The 20,783-nt window shown below is 35.9% G+C and overlaps 1 protein-coding gene across 6 annotated transcripts in view; it reads left to right on the plus strand.

Annotated features, from left to right (window-relative positions):
• Nucleotides 1–4,258: 4,258 nt before the first annotated feature.
• Nucleotides 4,259–20,783, plus strand: part of Gosr1 (golgi SNAP receptor complex member 1) — a 62,119-nt gene continuing 45,594 nt past the window's right edge. For 4 of the 6 annotated variants that reach the window (XM_046446998.2, XM_046446997.2, XM_046446993.2 and 1 more), the window contains exons 1-6: nucleotides 4,259–4,380; nucleotides 6,740–6,860; nucleotides 12,014–12,101; nucleotides 12,411–12,518; nucleotides 17,070–17,161; nucleotides 19,444–19,518. In XM_046446998.2, coding sequence (XP_046302954.1) covers nucleotides 4,350–4,380; nucleotides 6,740–6,860; nucleotides 12,014–12,101; nucleotides 12,411–12,518; nucleotides 17,070–17,161; nucleotides 19,444–19,518 — 515 coding nt within the window. In that variant the 5' untranslated portion in view covers nucleotides 4,259–4,349. The remainder of the gene's footprint in view (nucleotides 4,381–6,739; nucleotides 6,861–12,013; nucleotides 12,102–12,410; nucleotides 12,519–17,069; nucleotides 17,162–19,443; nucleotides 19,519–20,783) is intronic. The other 2 variants (XM_046446994.2, XM_046446996.2) reach the window with 1 other exon arrangement.

Raw genomic sequence — 20,783 nt, forward strand, 5'->3', positions numbered from 1 at the left:
TCAGAGCCCAAAGGACAGGCGAGATTCTTCAAAGTGAGTGTCATTTAAAGGGAGTAGGTGTGGTTTAAAGGGGCAATCTTTAGAATACAGCTTCCAGTGACTGTGATAAATGAACAAAGAAAAACACCCTTAGGGATGAAAGAGAGAAACAAAAGAATCCTCCTAGTGAAATAAGAACTACAGAACTGGAGCCCATTCAACCCCTCTCCACCACCAAAACAAACCAACACCTACCAAAGTACCTGAACTTTGCGCTATGGACAGATCTGTCATGAAAATAACAGATAGGAATACTGATAAGAAACAATTATATGAAGATGATATGATTATGTACATAGAAAACGAAATAATCTACAAATAAACTAGACATAATATGAGAAATTAGTTCTATTTCCAGCTCTAGGAAGACAGGCCTTATCAAGAACAATTAGAAAAGCCAGATTGAAAAACAAAACACTGAAGAAATAGAGAACAACTAAGGTAAGAATGACTTAATGAAATCAAGAGTCTAGAGCCCAGGAAAGTGAGCAGTGATAGTAAAATGTTTATCTTGAGGCATTTGTTGATTTGTAAGTGCTGGTTGAGAGGTCAAGTAGGAGGCAGAGAACCCAAGGAATTTTAGGTAGTATCACTGGCTGAAGGAAAATAATAATAACATCTCAGCACCTATCCCATGTAAGGTGTACTGGTAAGGAGGCTTTCCCTTAGGAAACAAATGGCTACCCCCACTCAAAGGGCTAACCCAAAACAGATCAGTTTTAACAAACAAGGAATCCCACCTGGCATTAGACTACCTCATGCAGGATTAAGCTGATCTGCCCCTCCTTGAACTACCTGCAACAAACAGCAGGAAAGAGTCTGGAGGAAGATATCATCCAGAGCCTCAAATTTTATCTATAATATACAGTATCCACTCAAAAGTTAGTCTTATTAAAAACAAGATGAAATGATGAAAGATCAAAGGGGGAAAATAAGAAATAGTTCCATGAGAGGTACAGTTTTTCAGTTATCAAACAGATATTTTAATAATAGTGATGAATAGGGGCTGGGGTTGTGGCTCAAGCGGTAGTGCGCTCGCCTGGCTATGCGTGCCGCCCAGGTTCGATCCTCAGCACCACGTATAAAAATAATAGTGATGAATAAATTTAAGAAAATAGAAGATGAAAAATGTTAGCAGAGAATTAAAATTTATTAAAAATTTAAAAGGAGAATTTCAGTTCTAGACAAGATGGGATAGAATTATTCCCCCATTCCTCTCATGAAATCCAGCAAAATGTTTATACATTATGTATATATTCAGAAATGTGGAAAAAAGGCAGACCAGACCAACTAGGAACCTCAGGATCTAAAAAACAAGGTAGAAACCTGGCTTTTCTCTTTGCGTCATGTATCCTATGATATGTGCTAGAGAGTCTGGATATCCAAAGATGCTAAAAGGTGCAGACAAGAAAAATCCAAAGGAAAGCTTTTCTCTCCAGGGAAAGACCAAGAAACAAGTAGCCTAGCAAGACAGAATATTGTTAGACGATAATTGTGCTACTCCCGACAAATGCTACAGAACAAACCAAGACCCATTTCAACCCCTGGCCAGCAAAGGCTGAGGGGGAGGGGCTAGACAGGCATCCTCACCTTGCAGTAATGAAGTGCCCCCCCCACATCCACACATAGTGGTCTCTAAGAAGGCAAAATAGGGGTCTGGGACTTTCACTGCTGCACAGTAATAATGAGGATCCCTGCTGTGATGTCAGTGGGGACCACATGGGAAGCAGTAACAAGGCTTTCTCCATACCTGGGATGTCAATGAAGGCCAAGGGAGCACCTGAACTTCCAGCCCCCGCCCCCCCTCGAAGAACCAAGGCAGTTCCCAGCCTCTCCCACTGGCACAGTGTAGGAGGAAATCTACTAAAATGGAAGATTTAAATAAGATCCAGTCTCATAAAACCTAAAACATAGCATATAAAATACAGGATTATATGGGATATAATTAAAAAAAAAAAAAAACTCATGTCAAAAATCCAGAAAATTTCAACTGAGTGAAAAAACACAATCAATCAATCAACAGACCCCAACATCAAGATGATAGATATGTTGGATTTATCCGACATGGATTTTAAAATAGTGTAAAAGTACTCTGAAGCACTAGCCAAGCAACCCAGCTACTTTACTTAGGAGACTGAGGCAGGAGAATTGCAAGTTGGAAGCCAGACTGAACAACTTAGTGAAATTGTGTCTTAAAAAGTAAAAAGGGGGCTGGGGATGTGGCTCAAGCTGTAGCGCGCTCACCTGGCTTGTGCGGGACGCTGGGTTCGATTCTCAGCACCACATAAAAATAAAATAAAGATGTTGTGTCCACAGAAAACTAAAAAATAAATATTAAAAAAAATTCTCTCTCTCTCTCTCTCTCCCTCTCAAATAAATAAATAAATAAAAAGGGCTGGGGATGTGGCTCAATGGTAGAGTTCTTGCCTAGCATATACCAGCCCTGGGTTCAATCTACAGTACTGGGGGTGGGGGGGGGAAGCATTTTAGAGAACAATTATAAACAACTTAGGACAAAAAAAAATTTTTTTTTAAGTCTCACTGACAGGCATGGTTGGCACATTGCTAATAATCTCTGCTATTTCAGAGCCTGAAACAGGATGACTGGTCTGAGCAACTTAGGGAGAGCCTGTCTCAAATTTATTTTTTGTTTTTTTAAAAGGGCTAGGGATATAGCTCAGTGATAGAACATACCAGGCCCTGGTTTTGATCCCTAGCAACACATACACACACTTTCACCAAGGAAACAGTCTTGGCAAAGAAACAGAAGATATAATAAGGAACTGAATGGAAATTTAGATCTGAAAAGTATAATAATTGAAATAAACTAAGCACATGGACTCAGTAGTAGAATGGAAGGGCCAGAGAAAGACATATTTGTCTGTCAGTGACCTAAAGATGGAATAGTAGATAACCTTCCATCTGAACAACAGAAAGATAGATTGAAAAAAAAAATTAGCAGAATCTCAGGGATTTGTGGGACTTTATCAAGAGATCTAGCAGTTGTGTCATCAGAATCCCAGGGAAGAAAGAGGAGAAAAAGCATGGGGCAGAAAATTTTTGAAGAAATAATTTCTGATATTTTCCTAAGTTGGGCAGAAGATTCGAGAACATGAACAATCCCAAACCGAAAAACTTCAGGAAATCTACACAGAGACACGATACTCAAGTTTTTTAAACTAAAGAAAAAGAACAATCAAGAATGGAGAGAGAAAAGATGGCAAAATCAATTCAAACGATAGCCAATTTCTCATCAGATGTGGTGGCCAGAAAAATTGGCACATTTTTTATTCAAATGCTGTGGGAAAAACGGAAAGAACTCCAGATTTTATATGAAAGAGAAATCAACATTCTCATTTTTTTAAAAAATGAATAAATTTATACTCACTGACCTTCTCTTTTAAAAAAAAATGGCTGAAGGAAGTTCTTGCAACAGAAAGGAAATCTTAGAAGAGAAGGAATCTTAGAAAAGGAAGGAAGGAGGGAAGGAGGGAGGGACGGAGGGAAGGAGGGGTAAAATGACTACAATATGGGGAAATAGAATAGGGTTTTCTCTTGGATTCTGTATGTTTGACAGTTGAAGCAAAAATGACTGACGTGGTTCTCACTGCACAGGTAGAGGAAATATTAAAGACAATTATAAATGAGAGTGACATCACAAGAGGTAAAATGACTACAACTTCACCAGAACTGGTAAAGTATCAACTCCAGTGTTCTGTGATAATTTATATATTTATAGAGGGTGGGTTTGGACAGTGATTTTAACAGGTTGAGAGGTCAGAACGAGAGCATATGGAACCAGCATACACTTTCTAGATTTGCTGGCTGCAAAAAGGGAAGAAGGCTGGAACTCCAACTATCACAGACACAGAGGACTGGGGCCAGTGGAGAAAGGCACAGAGAGACTGGGAGATGGAGCACCGGCGGAGGTAGGATGAGGAAGAACCTCTGGCTTCCTAAGAGGCTGGCTGGGAAGGTGAGGGAGTTCTGTCTGAGGATGACTCTCCTCTCAGTCGTGCAGGCACCTGTTGAGAGAAGGGATAAATCAAAACCAAGGAGATGATAAAGATTTGATGCGCCCAAACGGGTCCCAGCATGAGGGGACCAGCATTCCTGGAGCTTAAAAGCCCAAGTTTTCGTCTTGCGACTCAAAAGCTGTAAGATAACAAATTGACCCACCAGGTGGCAGTGTTTGTGGATGTTCGAGTATCCCATCGGCCCTGGCGCTCAGGGCGGAAGAAGGGGCAGAGGTGACTCTCTGGCCCGCATCGCCTCTACTCTCCTATCCCGTCTGACGTTGGACAACAAAGATGGCGGCAGGAACCAGCAATTACTGGGAAGGTGAGGGCGAGGCCTCCGGGTGGGTCCCGCTAGAGGCAGAAGGGCTGACTGTGGCTAGATCTTGGGAGAGGTAGCAGAGGAAAGAGCCAGGCTTTAGGAGCGGCCGAGCTGAGAAGAGGAATTGCGTAGTGGGAGCCCTGGGGACCGAGGAAACCGAATGATCTGAGGGAGGGGGCTGGCCTGACCCGACGGTGTGAACGAGACCAGGGATTGGGGTTGAGCAGAGTGGACAGAGCGAGGTTGGAGAGAAAGAGGGGCCGGAGTCGCCAGGTAGCAATGGGCAAGGGGTAGTGAAGCTCGGACCACGGAGCTTTGGGTTCAAACTCTGAGTGAAGACGAGTGTTCAGCTAGAAAATCCAGAGCCAAGGGAGACTGGAGTTGTGAGCGCTTTGGAGTTGATGTCACTGTTGGAAAACTGAGTGGGAAAAGAGAAAAGGAGGAACTTACTCTGGTCCATCCGGGGATTTTTGAGCTGAATATCTCCTGCTGGGTCTGGGTGGCAGGTTCAGGCTGAGATTTCGAGGATTGGGTGTTTGAAGACAGAAAGTAACTTTACCTTCTGTCCTGGAGTCTAGGATTGGTTTTGTTAAAGAGGAAGTTGGGAGAAACTGTGAGTTGTACTTCGTTGTACCTCTTCCAGGGGGAAAAAAAAAAAAAAGAAAGAAAGAAACTAAAAAACTTACTGTGATTGACAAGTGCATTTATTTAATTCCTGAATATATGGTCCAATCAAGTGAGGTCCTATAAAATTCATTCCTGGACCATGATGAACAGCAAAGATGGAAGAAGTCTCAATTTTTTCTTTCAAGTGCCTCTTTCCTTGCTGGAACATAGAAACTGCTTTCCAAATCCCTCTTACCCTTTTGAGCTGCGTCCTCTTGTTACCTACCCATCGAAGCCTCTGGAAACCATGACAATGTCACCGTCAGCAAGTTGATCTAAGAAACTGAATTTTATGTTTGTACATACTTGTCTTATTTTCAAAGTGGTTTTACTTGATGTTTCTGTTAGAAAAGACAATTACTAAAAGAGGAGCATACTTATAGTTTGAATTGCCCATATGAAATGTGTGTACTAGCTAGAAAATATTTTTAAATTATGTACAAGTGTTTCCTGGTATCTTTAATACTAGTCATCAGGCTGTGCTTTTTTGAAGCACCATGCTATAATAATGATAGCAGTTCATTATTGACAAAATACTGTGGTCCATGGCTTTAAGCTTTTGCTTTTTCTAATGCATAAAAATTTCCTGAAGATAGAGGTTTTTAAAAATATTTATAGATTAAGTAGCTTGCAAATAAATCTTAGTGCCAACGAGTAACAGCCAAGATTCAAACTGGGATTTTGTCTGGGAAAATATGTTCTACTATCTTACTCTGCTTCCTACTTCTGGTTGCAAAGTATTTGAAATACTGTTTTGTATTCCTTATCACTGAGACATTCTTATACCATATTTCCTATATTTCAATCCTTTTATTTTAATCTTCATGAATAAGAGTACTTCATCATGAGAAGAGTACTCAGATATAGATGTGTGGATTTCCAGATGTAGCTTCTCACACTCAGCCCCTTAAAATGCTAAACTACTATACCAATTTCTCTGCTTGCTTGCTTCTGCTTTTAAAATATGTGTTTTTTTGCCCTGTCATATTCATATTTGACCTTGTTAGTAGCACATGGTTAGTTTCACCTCTGAAATTTTTCAGTAAGTTTATGAAAAGACAATTTTTATTAATTGCAATATTTTTCTTTATGTTCAATTGCTAAGTATTTTACTATTAAGAAAAGAATTTCATAAGCTTGACAAAGCTTTACAACATAAAAAGATAGCAAACTTCTTATCAAAAATGATAGCTTCTTTCTCATATAAAGTTAGCTAGTAAATTGATGTGATCCTGATCATAAAACATTCATTTTCTTTGTGATTTGTAGTCTCTTCTATTTTATTTTTGTTTTATTGCTGTGTTGGGGAATAAACTCAGGGCCTTGTGCATGCTAGGCAAGCACTCTGCCACTAAGCTACATCCCCAGCCCTGAATTACAGAATTTTAGTTACTGCTGTAGAAATGTTAGGAATGTTTAGAACATTTGTCATCTAGCTGTCTTTGGAATAAAGCTGAATGTTTGCCTCTCCCACTGCTACTTCCCTTTCTGTCCCATCTGAAATTTAAATTAATGATTAATTTACTTTCTTGGGTAAGTCTTTGGTTTCCTTAACACTTTTCTTTATGGGAAGGAACTGGATCAAAGATTAATAATGATCATTTATAGTTTGCTTTCTTCAGAATAGTCTTGTGATTTTCATGCTTACTGATAGAATCTTTGGGTCTAATTATTTGCTTTTATAATTTTGTTAAAGATCTCAGGAAACAGGCTCGACAGTTGGAAAATGAACTTGACCTGAAACTAGTTTCCTTCAGTAAACTATGTACGAGTTACAGTCACAGCAGCACACGAGATGGAAGACGCGACAGGTATAGGTACTACCAGATTCTGTCTCTTATGCCTTAAATTATATAATGTTTTTAGAGAATTAAAAAAAAAACACTAAAATATATAACTTTTATAACTTGCTTATTGGCAAATTATTGATGTTTTATTTTCTTTACCACAATTATTTTATTTTTTAGTGACTTATTACAATTTTTTCTAATTCCTGAAACTTCCATTTATTTGCGATCCTTAGGCAAAGTTTGTTATGGTCTCAGGAGGAAACTACTAGAGTTTAAGAATGAGTCTGTATCAAAAATAAGAGTCCCAGGGCTGGAGAAGTAGCTCAATGGCAGAGCACTTACCTAACATGTATTAGGCTCTGGTTTCAGCCCCCAGCACCACAAAAAACAAAACAAACAAACAAGATGAAAAATAAGAGTTGTGGGGCTGGGAATGTAGCTTGGAGTAGAGTGCTTGCCTAGCATGTGCCTGGCCCTGGGTTTCATCCCCAATACCACCAAAAAAGAGAGAAAGAAAGAGGAGTTCCTAGCTCAACCAGTATACAGAAATATGGCTAATTTGCCCACATGGTATCTTTTGTTTTCTAATTGCTAAAAGGATCTGAGAAAATACTCAAATGCAAACTATACATACTGCTCTTTTGGTGTTTATACTTTTGTAGTAAATCTAGTACAGTGTATCCTCACTATTAATCATCAAAGCTATTTTTGTTTTTGGTACTTTCTTGAGAAACTAGCATATTACTATGTTGAACTTACGGAAAGTATATTCTTTTATTGGAATCTTATGCTCACTTAAAGTCATCTACTTGTTTCACAAAAATACTAGGAAATATCTAAGACACCTAGAAAAGTGTAAAGAATGATGTAAAGGACTCGTATGTATCTGTCTCCCATTTTAAGAAATGACCGTAACGGATTCATCTGAAGCCCCTGATGGCATCCCATTCTCATATGTATGTGTGTATATCTTACCATATGTGTATTTTTATTACATGTGTTTATTCTTAGGATATTCATAATATACCTCAATAATTATTTTGCAACTTTTTTGTTTAACATTACCTTTGAGATTCAACTGGATACATTTAACTGGTATTTTCATTTACTCTATGTAGTACTACACTGAATGACTGTACCAGGGTTTAACATTCAATAGATAGACGTTGTTTCTAAATTTTTGTTGTTTTTGTTTTTGTACGGGGGAATGAACTCAGGGGCACTCTACCACTGAGCCACATCTCCAGCCCTATTTTGTATTTTATTTAGAGACGGGGTCTCACTGAGTTGTTTAGCGTCTCACAGTTGTTGAGGCTGGTGTTGAACTCTCAATCCTCCTGCCTCAGCCTCGTGAGCCACTAGGATTATAGGCGTGCACCATTGCACCCAGCTCTAATTTTTGTTAATTAATAATAATTTTAAAAAAATTTTTTTAGTTGTATGTAGACATAATGCCTTTATTTTTAGTCATTTATTTTTATGTAGTGCTTAGGATTGAACCCAGTGCCTCACCTGTGCTAGGCGAGCTCTACCACGAAGCCACAACCCCAGCCCCCGATAATAATTTTAATAGCTGACAAGAGTGTTCATCATATTTTAAGTACTGTTCTAAGAGCTTTATATAAATACTGGGAATATTTTCTTTTTCTTTTTTTAATGTAGAATGTTTCTATATACCCTAGCAATGAAATAGTTGGTGGCAGAGTTGTTGTTGATTAACTCTTATTTTCATGCCTTTTTCAAAGATTGGTGGTAGGTGGGATATTTTTCAGTTAAAAAAATACAAACAACAAAAACCTAACTTGAATTTGAACCTATATCTTTCTATCTCTAGAGCCCACTACACTCTAAAATAGCCCACCTACTACATTATGCACATTTCAACTAAAGGCTCATGTTAATGTTGTAGCAAGAGTGTTATTTCTTTTTAGTAAGGGCACCTAGGTTGCAAAGGTAGCAATTGACTCTGGGACCTCAAAATAAGTTGGTAGCATGTCACATGCACTTCATTGCAGTGCATTGCTCTGGGCTGACCTTCACTGCATTTAGCAAATAATGAGAATGAGAAATGTTCTTTTTTTAAAAATTTTTTTTAGTTGTTGATAGACTTTTATTTTATTTATTTATATGCAATGCTGAGAATCGAACCCAGTGTCTCACACATGCCAGGCATGTGTGCTACCACTGAGCCCCAGCCCCAGAAATGTTCTTTTTTATAAGTAAATTTATTATATGGTTGGAAGACATTTTTATGGAATTTAAGTCTCAAATACAGTCCTGAGAATAGTGAATATGAAATAACCAGTAGCAAGTGTACAATTTTAAAACTCGTCTTTGTTTAAAGATACTGTTTGGGGATGGAGTTGTAGCTCAGTGGCAGATCACTTCCTTAGCACATGGGAGTCACTGGTTTCAGTCCTCAGCAACACATGTAAAAAATAAATAAATAAAATAAAGGTATTATGTCCATCTACAACTAAAAAAAATTTTTTTTTAAAGATACTATGTTTTATTTGCCATACCCATGCTTTTTCTGTGTTTTCTGTTCTTCTTAAGTATCATACTTTTGTTAACCTCCTTTAAAGGAAAAATTATCCTCAAAACATTCCCAAAGAAATTCTACTACAAATTGGGACTAACTTTGTAGAATTACTTTGGCTTAACTGCCCCTTTAAATAAAAATCCTAAGGTTGTGAGCATCAAAATCTAATGTACATGCTACATGTCACAATAATTAAACTCAGCAATGTGGAATTTTTCTTGACCATTTCCCTGGACTCAAATACAGTCCTGAGAATAGTGAATATGAAATAACCAGTAGCAAGAGATTGGTGTCATTCATTCATTCCATGAATAATTTAATGAGCATCTACCATGTCCAGGAGATAGGCAAAGATATATGAATAAGCCAGAGGCAGTTTCTTCCCTAAACCTAACTTTCTATTGGCCCATTGTTCCTTTTTATTTATCTGATAGGGGAGGACCTATATTAATAGTATACAGAGCATTTTTCTTGAGCACATCCTAGGAGATTAAACCTCTTGGCTTGGCTCTGACACATTATAAAGAATTAGAGCCCTGTACACTGTAATCCCAGTGGCTTCAGAGGCTGAGGCTAGAGGATTGTGAGTTCAAAACCAGACTCAGCAAAAATCAAGGTGCTAGGCAACTCAGTGAGACTCTGTCTCTAAATAAAATACAAAAAGGCTGGGATGTAGTTCAAGTGCCCCTGAGTTCAATCCCTGGTACTAACTCCAAAAAAAAAAAATTAGATATTTTGATATCATGTTTTAGGGCAAATAAATTAGAATATTCCAAGAAGTAATAAAAACTTTAGACCTAGTTAAACATCTTAAAATTAAAATGCTTATTAACTATTTTCTGTACCTAAGGGACTTTTTGAATGTTGAAATAATGATGTAATCTGTTTTATTTGCCATAGCCAAGCACTGTTAGGTAGGACAAAGTCTTCAGTAAGATTGGAGAGCATAGTCAATGCCTGGGCATTTTTCTGTGTCCAGAGTATTTCCAATTTGTATTAATCTGCCCATACGGTAAAAATTGGGGACCTAATGAAAGATAGTGATTTTTCAAAAAGAGGCAAAAGAAACTTTCAGGACATGCAATTTTAGAATTTGAGCCTTTCAAACATATATTTCACTTAAAGTTAGATTTTGACTGACTATTCAGATATAAAGAGATAGTTGAATACATTTTTGCAAAATAAAATTAAATGATTGCATGTAACCAGTGGAAATGTAGAGGATTAGTGCATAAATATGCCAGACATGGCATTCTATAGGCTGAAAGCTAGTTCCTGATTATTCAATAGCTAGTTATTCATTCTGGATCATTTAAATCTCAATCTTATTTTTTCTTGGCAAGAGTCAAGAAAATAAGAGACCTCTGGGCATGGGGCACACCCTTGTAATCCCAGCATCTTGGGAAGCTGAAGCAGGAGAATCTCAAGTTCTAGGCCAGCCTTAGTGACTTAGTGAGGCCCTAAGCAACTTATCAAGACCCTATCTCAAAATAAAAAATAAAAAGAGCTATGGATGTGGCTCAGTGATTAAGTACCCCTGGGTTCAATCCCTAGTACAAAAAAGAAAAAAAGAGAGAGAGAATGTAAGGCCTAGGAAACCATAATTTTGGAAGGTAAAAACTTAAAAGATTATTTCTCAAGCCTCATAGCATAATACATAATACATTTCAATGACTTCTCTTATAAGAAATTCAACAGTTCTACAGTTTTCTTTCACATAATCAAATTAAAAATTTAATTGGGGGGATGAGGTTGTGGCTCAAGAGGTAGAGTGCTCGCCTAACATGTGTGAGGCTCTGGGTTCGATCCTCAGCACCACATAAAAATATAAAAATAAAGATATTGTGTCCACCTGTAACTAAAAATAAAAAAAGCAAATATTTTTAAAAATTTTTAATTGAGTGCTGCCATAGCTTAATTTCTACCACTTGGGAGACAGTAAACAAGCATTTGGAATTTCTTTCCATTATTAAGAGTAGATTATTAAAGCTTGGAAAATTTTATATTTTATTATTTTTATGCTGAATTTAATATTGTAGGACATATGGTGATCTTTATAGGAAAACTATAAATATCATAACTTTAAAGAAATAGAGGGAATGTTTCAGGAGTATGCTTGACCTCTTTTTTTTTAATAGTTGTAGATGGACAGAATGCTTTTATTTTATTTATTTTTATGTGGTGCTAAGGATCAAACCCAATGCCTCACACATGCTAGGCAAGAGCTCTGCCACTGAGCTACAGCCCCAGCCCTGTTTGACCTCTTTTTAAAATATTTATTATTATTATTTATAGTTGTAGATGGACACAATACCTTTATTTTATTTATTTATTTTTATGTGGTACTGAGGATCAAACCCAGTGCCTCACATGTGCTAGGTAAGCGCTGTACCACTGAGCTACAACTCCAGCCCTGTTTTTGACCTCTTTAAGAATAATTACCTTGGGTAGGGATTGTGGCTTAGTAGTAGAGCACTTGCCTTGTACATGTGAGGCACTGAGTTCAATCCTCAGCTCCAAATAAAAATAAATAAATAAAATAAAGTTAAAAAAATCCATAAAAAATAATTACCTTATTAGGTATGTTTTAAAGGACTAGAATTGAGTAATGGATTCTTTTAATTGAACTTTTCTTTAGTTCTGACACAACACCCCTTTTAAATGGATCAAGCCAAGACAGAATGTTTGAGACAATGGCAATTGAGATTGAACAACTTTTGGCAAGGGTAAGTGCTTTCTGTTAATTAATTGTGCACTTGTTATGTATGGTACTATGTTAAATTGTTGCAGACGTATTTATTGAAATCATACATTCATTTAAGATGTGTTCCTCCCCATGCCACTTGAATTTGATGACAGCCATCCCCAAAATGGGTATTATTTTAGCCTCTGTGAATTACTTGGTGGAAAATGCTGAATGGGTTTTGTTTTGCTATCAGTCAAAAGGGCATACATATATATATATAGAAATAATTTGCTTTTCGCTGCATATAGTGCTTTCTAAATTTTGTTTTAAATGTATTTTTTCTTTTTAGCTTACAGGGGTAAATGATAAAATGGCAGAATATACCAACAGTGCAGGTGTCCCCTCCTTGAATGCAGCACTCATGCATACGTTACAGCGACATAGAGACATATTACAGGTAATATATTGAGCTTGAAATTTTTTACATTATCACAAGAGTTTTGTTTGATTTGTTTTTTAATCATTTAATAGGGTAGGTACATATGTTTTTAAAAGAATAAAGAGAAAATTCTTCTGAGAAGATAAATGATATACTATATAGAAATTCATTTTTTATTTATTTTTTTTCTTTTTTGGTCAGTAGTGTAAAATTTGGGAAATACTTAATATATCTTGCTTTTTCCTGATGAAGTTGAATGCTTATCACTTGGTACATACACTTCCAGAAGACCTGTCAGCTAGCTGTAACAGAAAATAGCCAATATTCATGCATCAACAATAATATGGTGATTTAGATTACACTTTTATCAGGCTTTCAAGATAATATGGAAGGGAGAGTAATTTACTATAAATAGTGTATTGGTTGGGAAAATGTTAGAAGTATTCAATAAAAGCAAATAAATGCAAAGACTTATATGGGGGTATTAAAAATGTAGTACTTGAAAGAAGGGCTTTTTTTTTCCCTCCCCCAGTACTGGGGATTGACCCCATAGACACTCTACTATTCAACTGCATCCTCAGCCCTTTTTCATTTTTTCTTTTGAGATAAGGTCTTGTTAAGTTTCTGACGCTGGCCTTGAACTTGCTGTCTTCCTGATTCAGTTTCTTTCCCAAATTCCTAGGATTAATTAGAGGCATTCACCACCACATCCAGCCAAACATTGTAAATATTGATAAAATTCAGCTACCATTTCTAATTTTAAAAACTCTTTTTAAAAACCAGAATAGAACTAGAGTGTAGCTCAGTGGTAGAGTGTGTGCTTAGCATGCATAAGGCCCTTGGGTTTGCTCCCCAGCATCTTACACAAAACAATAGGAATAGAAAAATTGTTCACCTAATGCAGAAATGTGACTCTCAGATTAAAAATCAGCATTGGAGTTAATGGTAAAGCACTGTAGATAAAAACAAAACAAGTATACCTATGTGCACCACAAATGTGTAATATTGTTTTAGAAGTTTGGGTAGGCAATTAGTAAAAAGAAATCTGAAATCAATATTAGAAAATAAGAGACAAAATTCCTTTCTTGTGATAGGATAAGATTATATGTCTCTATAACCAAGAAAATTAACTGAAAAATGTTAGAAACATTTAATTCAGTAAGATGGTAGATTAAAAAAAAATGATAGACTATAAAATTAGTATATAAAACCAAGCAGTTTTTCTACATAGAGTCACCTATTAGAAATATAATGGAAGGGGCTGCAGTCAATTCCCAGCACCACCACCACCTCCCCCCCCAAAAAAAAAAAATGAACACAAACACACAAAAAAACCTGTATATATAATGATGAAACTATAAAATTCTTTATGTATAACTTGTATACTGAGGGACATAGAAGAAAATGTAAGCAGAGGAAAGAATTATTTTGCTTTTGGATGGGAAAATTTCCCTCTAAATCGCCGTATAAATTGAATGTCATCCCAATGGAAGTAGCAGGGTTTTTTCATGTTTGTTTCATTCTTTTCATGACATAATGACCCAAAAGTTCATTTGGAATCATACACATACAAGAATAACTAAGAAAAGTAAAGCTCAATAAAGTTTATCTTCTAAAAATAAAGATAAGCAGTGGCTAATTTTACCAGATACTAAAACTTATTAAAAAGTTAGAATAGTTAAGACAGTTTGATTCTAGAAGAAAAAACATATGTACTAATAGAACAAAATAGAGTTCATATATAGAGTTCTATATATGCATGGAAATGTAGCTTCTGATAAAAGTGGGTGTTTTATATCAGGACAAAGAAATTATAAAATAAATGGAACTATAACAATTGACTGTTTGGGGGTTGGAAGATAACCACCTCAATTTCTACCTCAGCCCTCACAACCAGAATAAATTCTAGATGGACCAAGGATTATATGTAGAAAAATAAGCATGTGCAAGGCACTGGGCTTAGTCCCCAGCAATGCAAAAGGAAAGTAAAACAGAAAATGAAACCATAAAATTTCAGAATAAAGCATGGTTGAAATTTATAAATTTTGGAGCAGTAGAGGGTTTTCTAAGTAAGGGCAAATACCAGAAACTGTAGAAAATAACTAATTTTCTTAATACTAAGAGAAATAATAGAAATAGAAAAAAGACAACTTAAGTCAAGCATGCTGGTACATCCTTGTAATTCCAGCAGCTGGGGAGGCTGAGACAGCAGCCTCAGTTCTAGGTCAGCTTCAACAATTCATTGAGGCCCTAAGCAACTTAGCAAGACCCTGTCTCAAAATAAAAAGGGATGGAGATGTAGCTCAGTAGTTAAGCACCCCTGGGTTCAACCCCTGGCACCCCAAAAAAGAAGAAAAATGACAACTTAGGAAAATAGTCAAAGAATATAAATTTGCTCACTTAAATGAGTGGCTGAGGATTGTGGGTATAGCTCACTGATAGAGCCTAGCATGCTCTTGGGCCTGAATTCAGTCCTTGGCAACACACACACACACACACACACACACACACAGGCTGAAACCAAAAGATGTTCGGGTCATATTCCCAAATAAATATGCAAATCAAAATGAGATTTTTTTTTCACCTATCGGATTAACAAATATTCAAATATTTATAACCCATGATTGGCAAGCATGTTGAAGAATAGGCACTCATAAGTCATTGGTGGGTCGGTAAATTGGTGCAGTCTTTCTAGTAGGCAATTTAGCTCTATCAGAATTTTTTTCCCCCAGTACTAGGTATTGAATCCAGGATCTGGCACATGCTAGGCAAGTGTTCTACCACTGAGCTTCATTCCCAGCTTTTTTTTTTTTTTTTCTTTTTAATTTTATTTTGAGACAGGCTCTCAATAAATTGCCCAGGCTGGACTTGAACTTGTCATTCTCCTGCTTCAGCCTCCCAAGTAACTGGGATTACAATCATATGTCTGCCCATCTATTCAACAAAATATATGTACAGGAATGATTATTGCAGCTTTTGTGTGTGTGTGTTTGTATATATTGTGCTGACAATTGAACCCGGTGCCTCACATACAGGTAGGTTAGTACCCTACCACACTGAGTACATTCCTAGCCCCTATTGCAGCATTTTTAATAGAAAATAATGAAAACAACTAGAATGTTTATCAGTAGTGAATTTATTAAATTATGATAGAGTCATAATATTCTATGCAACTATTAAAAAGAGTGATGTAGGTTGTAGATACATTTAGGATGTATCTACCAAACACCTGCCTATCATGCATGAAACCCTGGGTTCAGTCTTGTACACCACCAGAAATAAAAGTAAAAATAAAGGAAGAAAGTAATGTAGATTTCCATTTGCTGGTATGGAAAGATTGCTTGACATTTTATGATCTATAAAAAATAGAGTGTGCATCAGAATGTATAGTATGATTTCTTTAGCAAAATATGAATGCAAGCCAGGCACAGTGTTGCACACCTGTAATCCCAGCAACTTGAGAGACTAAGACAAGGGGAGTGCAAGGTTAGGGCCAGTCTCAGCGACTTAGCAAGACCCTGTTTCAATTTATTAATATAATCTAATTAATTAATTTTGATATCAGCATTGAACCCATGTGTGCTTAACCACTGAGCCGTATCCCCAACCCTTTTATGTATTTTATTTAGAGACAGGGTCTCACTGATTTGCTTAGGGCCTTTCTGCTGAGGCTGGCATTCAACTTGCAATCCTCCTGCCTCAGCCTCCTGAGCCCCTAGAATTACAGGTATGCAGCACCACACCCATGTTTAAAATTTTAAAAGATTAAAAAGGGCTGGGTACATAGCTTCACAGTGAGTGCCTGCAGGTTCAATCCCCTATGCTGGCGTGGGGGGGGCGCGGGGAGAAAGAAATAACAGACAAAATTGAATATGTAGAAACATGTTTCTTGGAAGAAAACACAAGAAAGGGATGATAATAGTTATGAATGGTGGAACAGGATTTTTTTTAAACCCTGTTCTTTTACTATTCTCCCCATATTCATGTGTTTTATTTGTTTTTAAAAGATTAGTCAATAGAGGCCTTCTGGGAGATGGTTCATTTTATTTATGTACTTTTCTGAATTAAAAAAATAATATTCTTTAATGCCTTTTAAAAATACAGTAGTATAAAAATAAAATGTTTTAAAGATTATTTTGTTCCTTGCAGTTCTTTTGATTTTTGTTCTTCATTTAATTTATTTTGGAATTAAAATTCAGTGGGAGCATCAAAAGGAGAGGATTTGGGCTGAGGGGTATAGCTCAATGGTGAAGTGTTTGTCTAGCATGATGAAGGACCTGGGTGTGATCCCCAGCACTGCAAAAAAGAAAAAGGAAAGAAAGAAAAGAAAAGAAAAAAGGAAATTTAGAAATAAGCCTATTACTAGGTTTATTGAGTTTAAATAAATAAACAAAACTCTCAAAAATTCTATCCTAAACCACTTGAAATCATTTTACTTAGGATTTTATTTTTATTCATAATTATACCTCATAAGACAAGGTACTAGACGATAGAATGGAAAAATAATGTTTAGAAATTTACAGTATGATGACATGACTTATGTTGAGACTAGATGTTGATTTATTGCAGGATTATACACATGAATTTCATAAAACCAAAGCAAACTTTATGGCAATACGGGAAAGGGAGAATCTCATGGGATCAGTACGAAAAGATATTGAGTAAGTTACCTTTTATATTATTTTGTAGAGTACTTATGAAGATTTAGAATATAATTGTAGTTAATTGCAGTCAGGATTTAGATTTCAGGGTTTCTAATTATCATTTCAACATTTTTGGAACAGACTGCTACATTCTGATCCTGATTACTTTGCCAGTCTTATCTCCTGGTTCCCTAGTTTTACCATTATCTCCTGCCAACCTTGAATTTCCTGTCTTTATTCAAAGTCTAATTTACATGACATCTTCATGAGATCTTCTCTGACCTTTTATATCTACCCTAAGAATAATAACGTAACTGAAGTTCTCCATGTTGCCCTTGATGAATATCTATCTCCTGCTCCTCTCCCTTTTCCCAACAATTTTATATTCAGGTAGCTATTAATGTAACCTTTATTTCCCTGAAATTCTGAAATATTTGTTTTTTTCCAGATTTAATACAAACTCATCATTTTACATTAAATTATTTAAGGACTTCAAACATTTTTATGCTTATCTCAGTCCATAAGTTTAAAGATTTTTTTCTTTTCTTCCATTCCTTCACCTCATCCTTGATGATATATTGTACCGTTTCATACTTTTTTTTTTTTTTCTGTGGTACTGGGGATTGAACCCAGGCCCTTGCTCATGCTTCACAAGCTCTACTATTGAGCCACATCCCCCAGCCTGCTTTTCTTAGGTATTCTCGAATAACTTTTCAGAAATGAACTTGACTGACCATCAAGTCTAGTTCTGTGGCCATCTAATTGAAGCTGAAGACTTTCCTATTTTGAACCATCTAATGATACCTATCATTGTCTCATTGTGATAAATTTATGCTGTTTCATAAACAATGATATACACTTATCACAATTTGGTATGTGTTATGTGTACTCTAAGAAACATTTTCCTAAAGCTCTCTTATTTTGTTATACTACTGTGACAATCATAATATTTTTGTCCCTTGGGTCTTTTGTTTAGTTTCTATACAGTTGACTTCATATGCATTTTGAGGAATACAATGAGAACCACGGTAGAGAGTGGCCTTTAATGTATAAACAGCACTTCCATACTTTGTAGGAGTGACTAGACTGCAACCCTCTATAATGACTTAGTTTTGAAAAATGATGATAAAAGTATGTGCAGCCAATTCATTAAACTGTTTCCTGAGCACCAACTATAAGTAAGACATTATGTAGCCACAATAGATGGTAGAAATGAAAAGACCAGCTTGGCCCTGTTTATAATCTAGGTGCTAGAGGGGAATAAGGTACGTTATTTAAAATAGTATAACACAAGGCATAATATGATTAGTGAGATGAGGTATAATAACAATACCTGAGACTTTTGTAGTTTTTTGCAGTTTACATAATACTTTTCCATGTATTCTCTTTTTGCTTTCAAATAATTTTTTGATAAAGATAGAAATTATTAGTCTCATTTTATAAAGCTAGGTGTTACGAGTCTTGTCTAAGGTTAATTGACTATTAAATCTAAGTAATCAGTTATCTAAGTCCAATATGTTGTTGGCTGTATCATTGTCCTGGTGTTTTTCTGTTGTACTTTGTATAGTAGTGCTGCCTCTCAGCCAGTACCTCAGTTTTAGCAGCATGACCCTCTTTTGTCTTAGAGCAACATTTGTGCAGTTTCTTGAATTTTTAAAAATTCAATACTTTATTTTTAGTGGAACACAGAAAAATGAGAGTGTTAATGATAAGACATTTTTTGTAAAATTTAACTAAGTTAGAAATCTTTAAGTATACCAAATTTGGCACTTTACTGAATACTTCATTTCATTGGTCCTTAGGCTTAGTTGATGATGACATCTACTGTTTTTTTGTTGTTGTTGTTGTTGTGTGGTGCTGGGGATTGAACCCAGGGCCTTGTGCATGCCAGGCAAGCACTCTACCATGTGAGCTATATTCCAAGCCCGGTACACACTGTTTTGAAGAAAAATTTCTGTTTTAATGCTTTCCGCTCCACATACCATGTTCTAATCAGTCCATTGTTTTACATCCCCTTGGAGAAATTGAGGATATAGACAAAGAAAGGAAAAAATAACATTTTTTGTTGTTGACAAAGAATATTGGGTTATTTTAATGAAAAGCATAGTAAACTCTTAGGTCTTAGAGAAGCATTTATATTTACAATAGCATTCTTAGAGGGAAATGAAAAAAGTTTTAATTATTCAAAACAATGAAGAGGCACAGTTTGTTCACTTTTGATCTCAATAGGGTCAGTCACTTAATCTGATTTTTATAGTGTTTTCCAAAAATGTTCTTAAGTTTTCTTTATGTTGTTCTAGGTCATATAAAAGTGGATCTGGAGTAAACAACAGAAGAACTGAACTATTTCTGAAAGAACATGACCACCTTAGGAAGTAGGTATTATTGAATGTAACTTATGTGTAATTTCCTATGTTTATTAATTCACTTATGCAAGAAACATTTTATGATGTTATCATAGAAAGTGCTTTATTGATGATAATTCATTTAATTTTCCTAATGACAGTGCTCAGTAGAAATGAGAGTTGTGGACTGGGGCTGTTACTCAGTGGCAGAGTGCTTGCCTGGTATACACAAGGCCCTGAGTTAATTCCCAGCACCACAAAAAAAGAGGAAAAAAAGGAATTGTGGTCGTTCCAATTATTAGGAAGATACTGTGCTGTTGAATATTTTACTTCACTTGTTACTTGTTATGTTTTTTATTATCTTAATGTAATAAGTCTAGTACTTTAATACTTTTGTCTATAATAAATGAATGTACACACATGTACATAGTAAACTGTTTCTGTGTCTGCATAATCTATATATGTGTACACACTGTATATACCTATAGTAAAAATGATGATTATGTTTTAATGGTCTGTTATCACTTACGTATTGAAGAAGCTTTATAAAAGGTAATTAGGCCATATATCAAATTTAAAAGAAAAGTTTTGTTGTCCAAGATATCAGAAGAAAATATCAAAAACTTGGATGAACTATATGCTTATTTTAAAGCAAGTCACCATAGTCTGTTTTTGTGTCATCTATTTTTCTCTGAAGTAGATTAGGTTTTCTCTTTTTGTTTTGCTGTTTATATTTTGTGGTGGAACTTAAGGATTAGAAAAAAATACTTATCTCTGAACTCAGCCTATAAGCACTTGAGTAGCTTGTATCCATAATAGTGCTAAAAGTTATGAAGATATTTGCTACTGAATGCCATAAATGTTATATGAAATTTAGGTATTGTTCAATTCATTTGTCTTTAAAGATCACCACTTTAAATATAAACTGTTAAAATCAAAACACAGAAAGAGCCAAGCATGGTGGTGCATACCCATAACTCCAGCTACTCAGTTGACTTAAGGCAGGAGGATCATTTCAGCCTCCAAGTTTGAAACCAGACCAGCAATATAGTGTGACCCTGTCTCAGAACAAAACAAACCAAAAACAACACACAGAAAGATCAGGGTCTTTTATCTATCTATCTATTTATTTATTGAACATAGGCAAGTACTCCGCCAGTGACTACACTCCCAGCCAATCAAGGCTTTCTTTAGGAATTCCATGCTTTTAGTGTTAGAACTAATCATTGGTTGTTCTTCCTTAATTTATGAATATCATTGATTGGCACAAGGGGGCACTGTCTCCTAGAGTATGT

Source organism: Marmota monax, unplaced genomic scaffold, assembly GCF_021218885.2.
Source record: "Marmota monax isolate L192 unplaced genomic scaffold, Marmota_monax_Labrador192_F-V1.1 WCK01_AAM20220418_F8-fsc00138, whole genome shotgun sequence".
Taxonomy (NCBI): Eukaryota; Metazoa; Chordata; class Mammalia; order Rodentia; family Sciuridae; genus Marmota; species Marmota monax.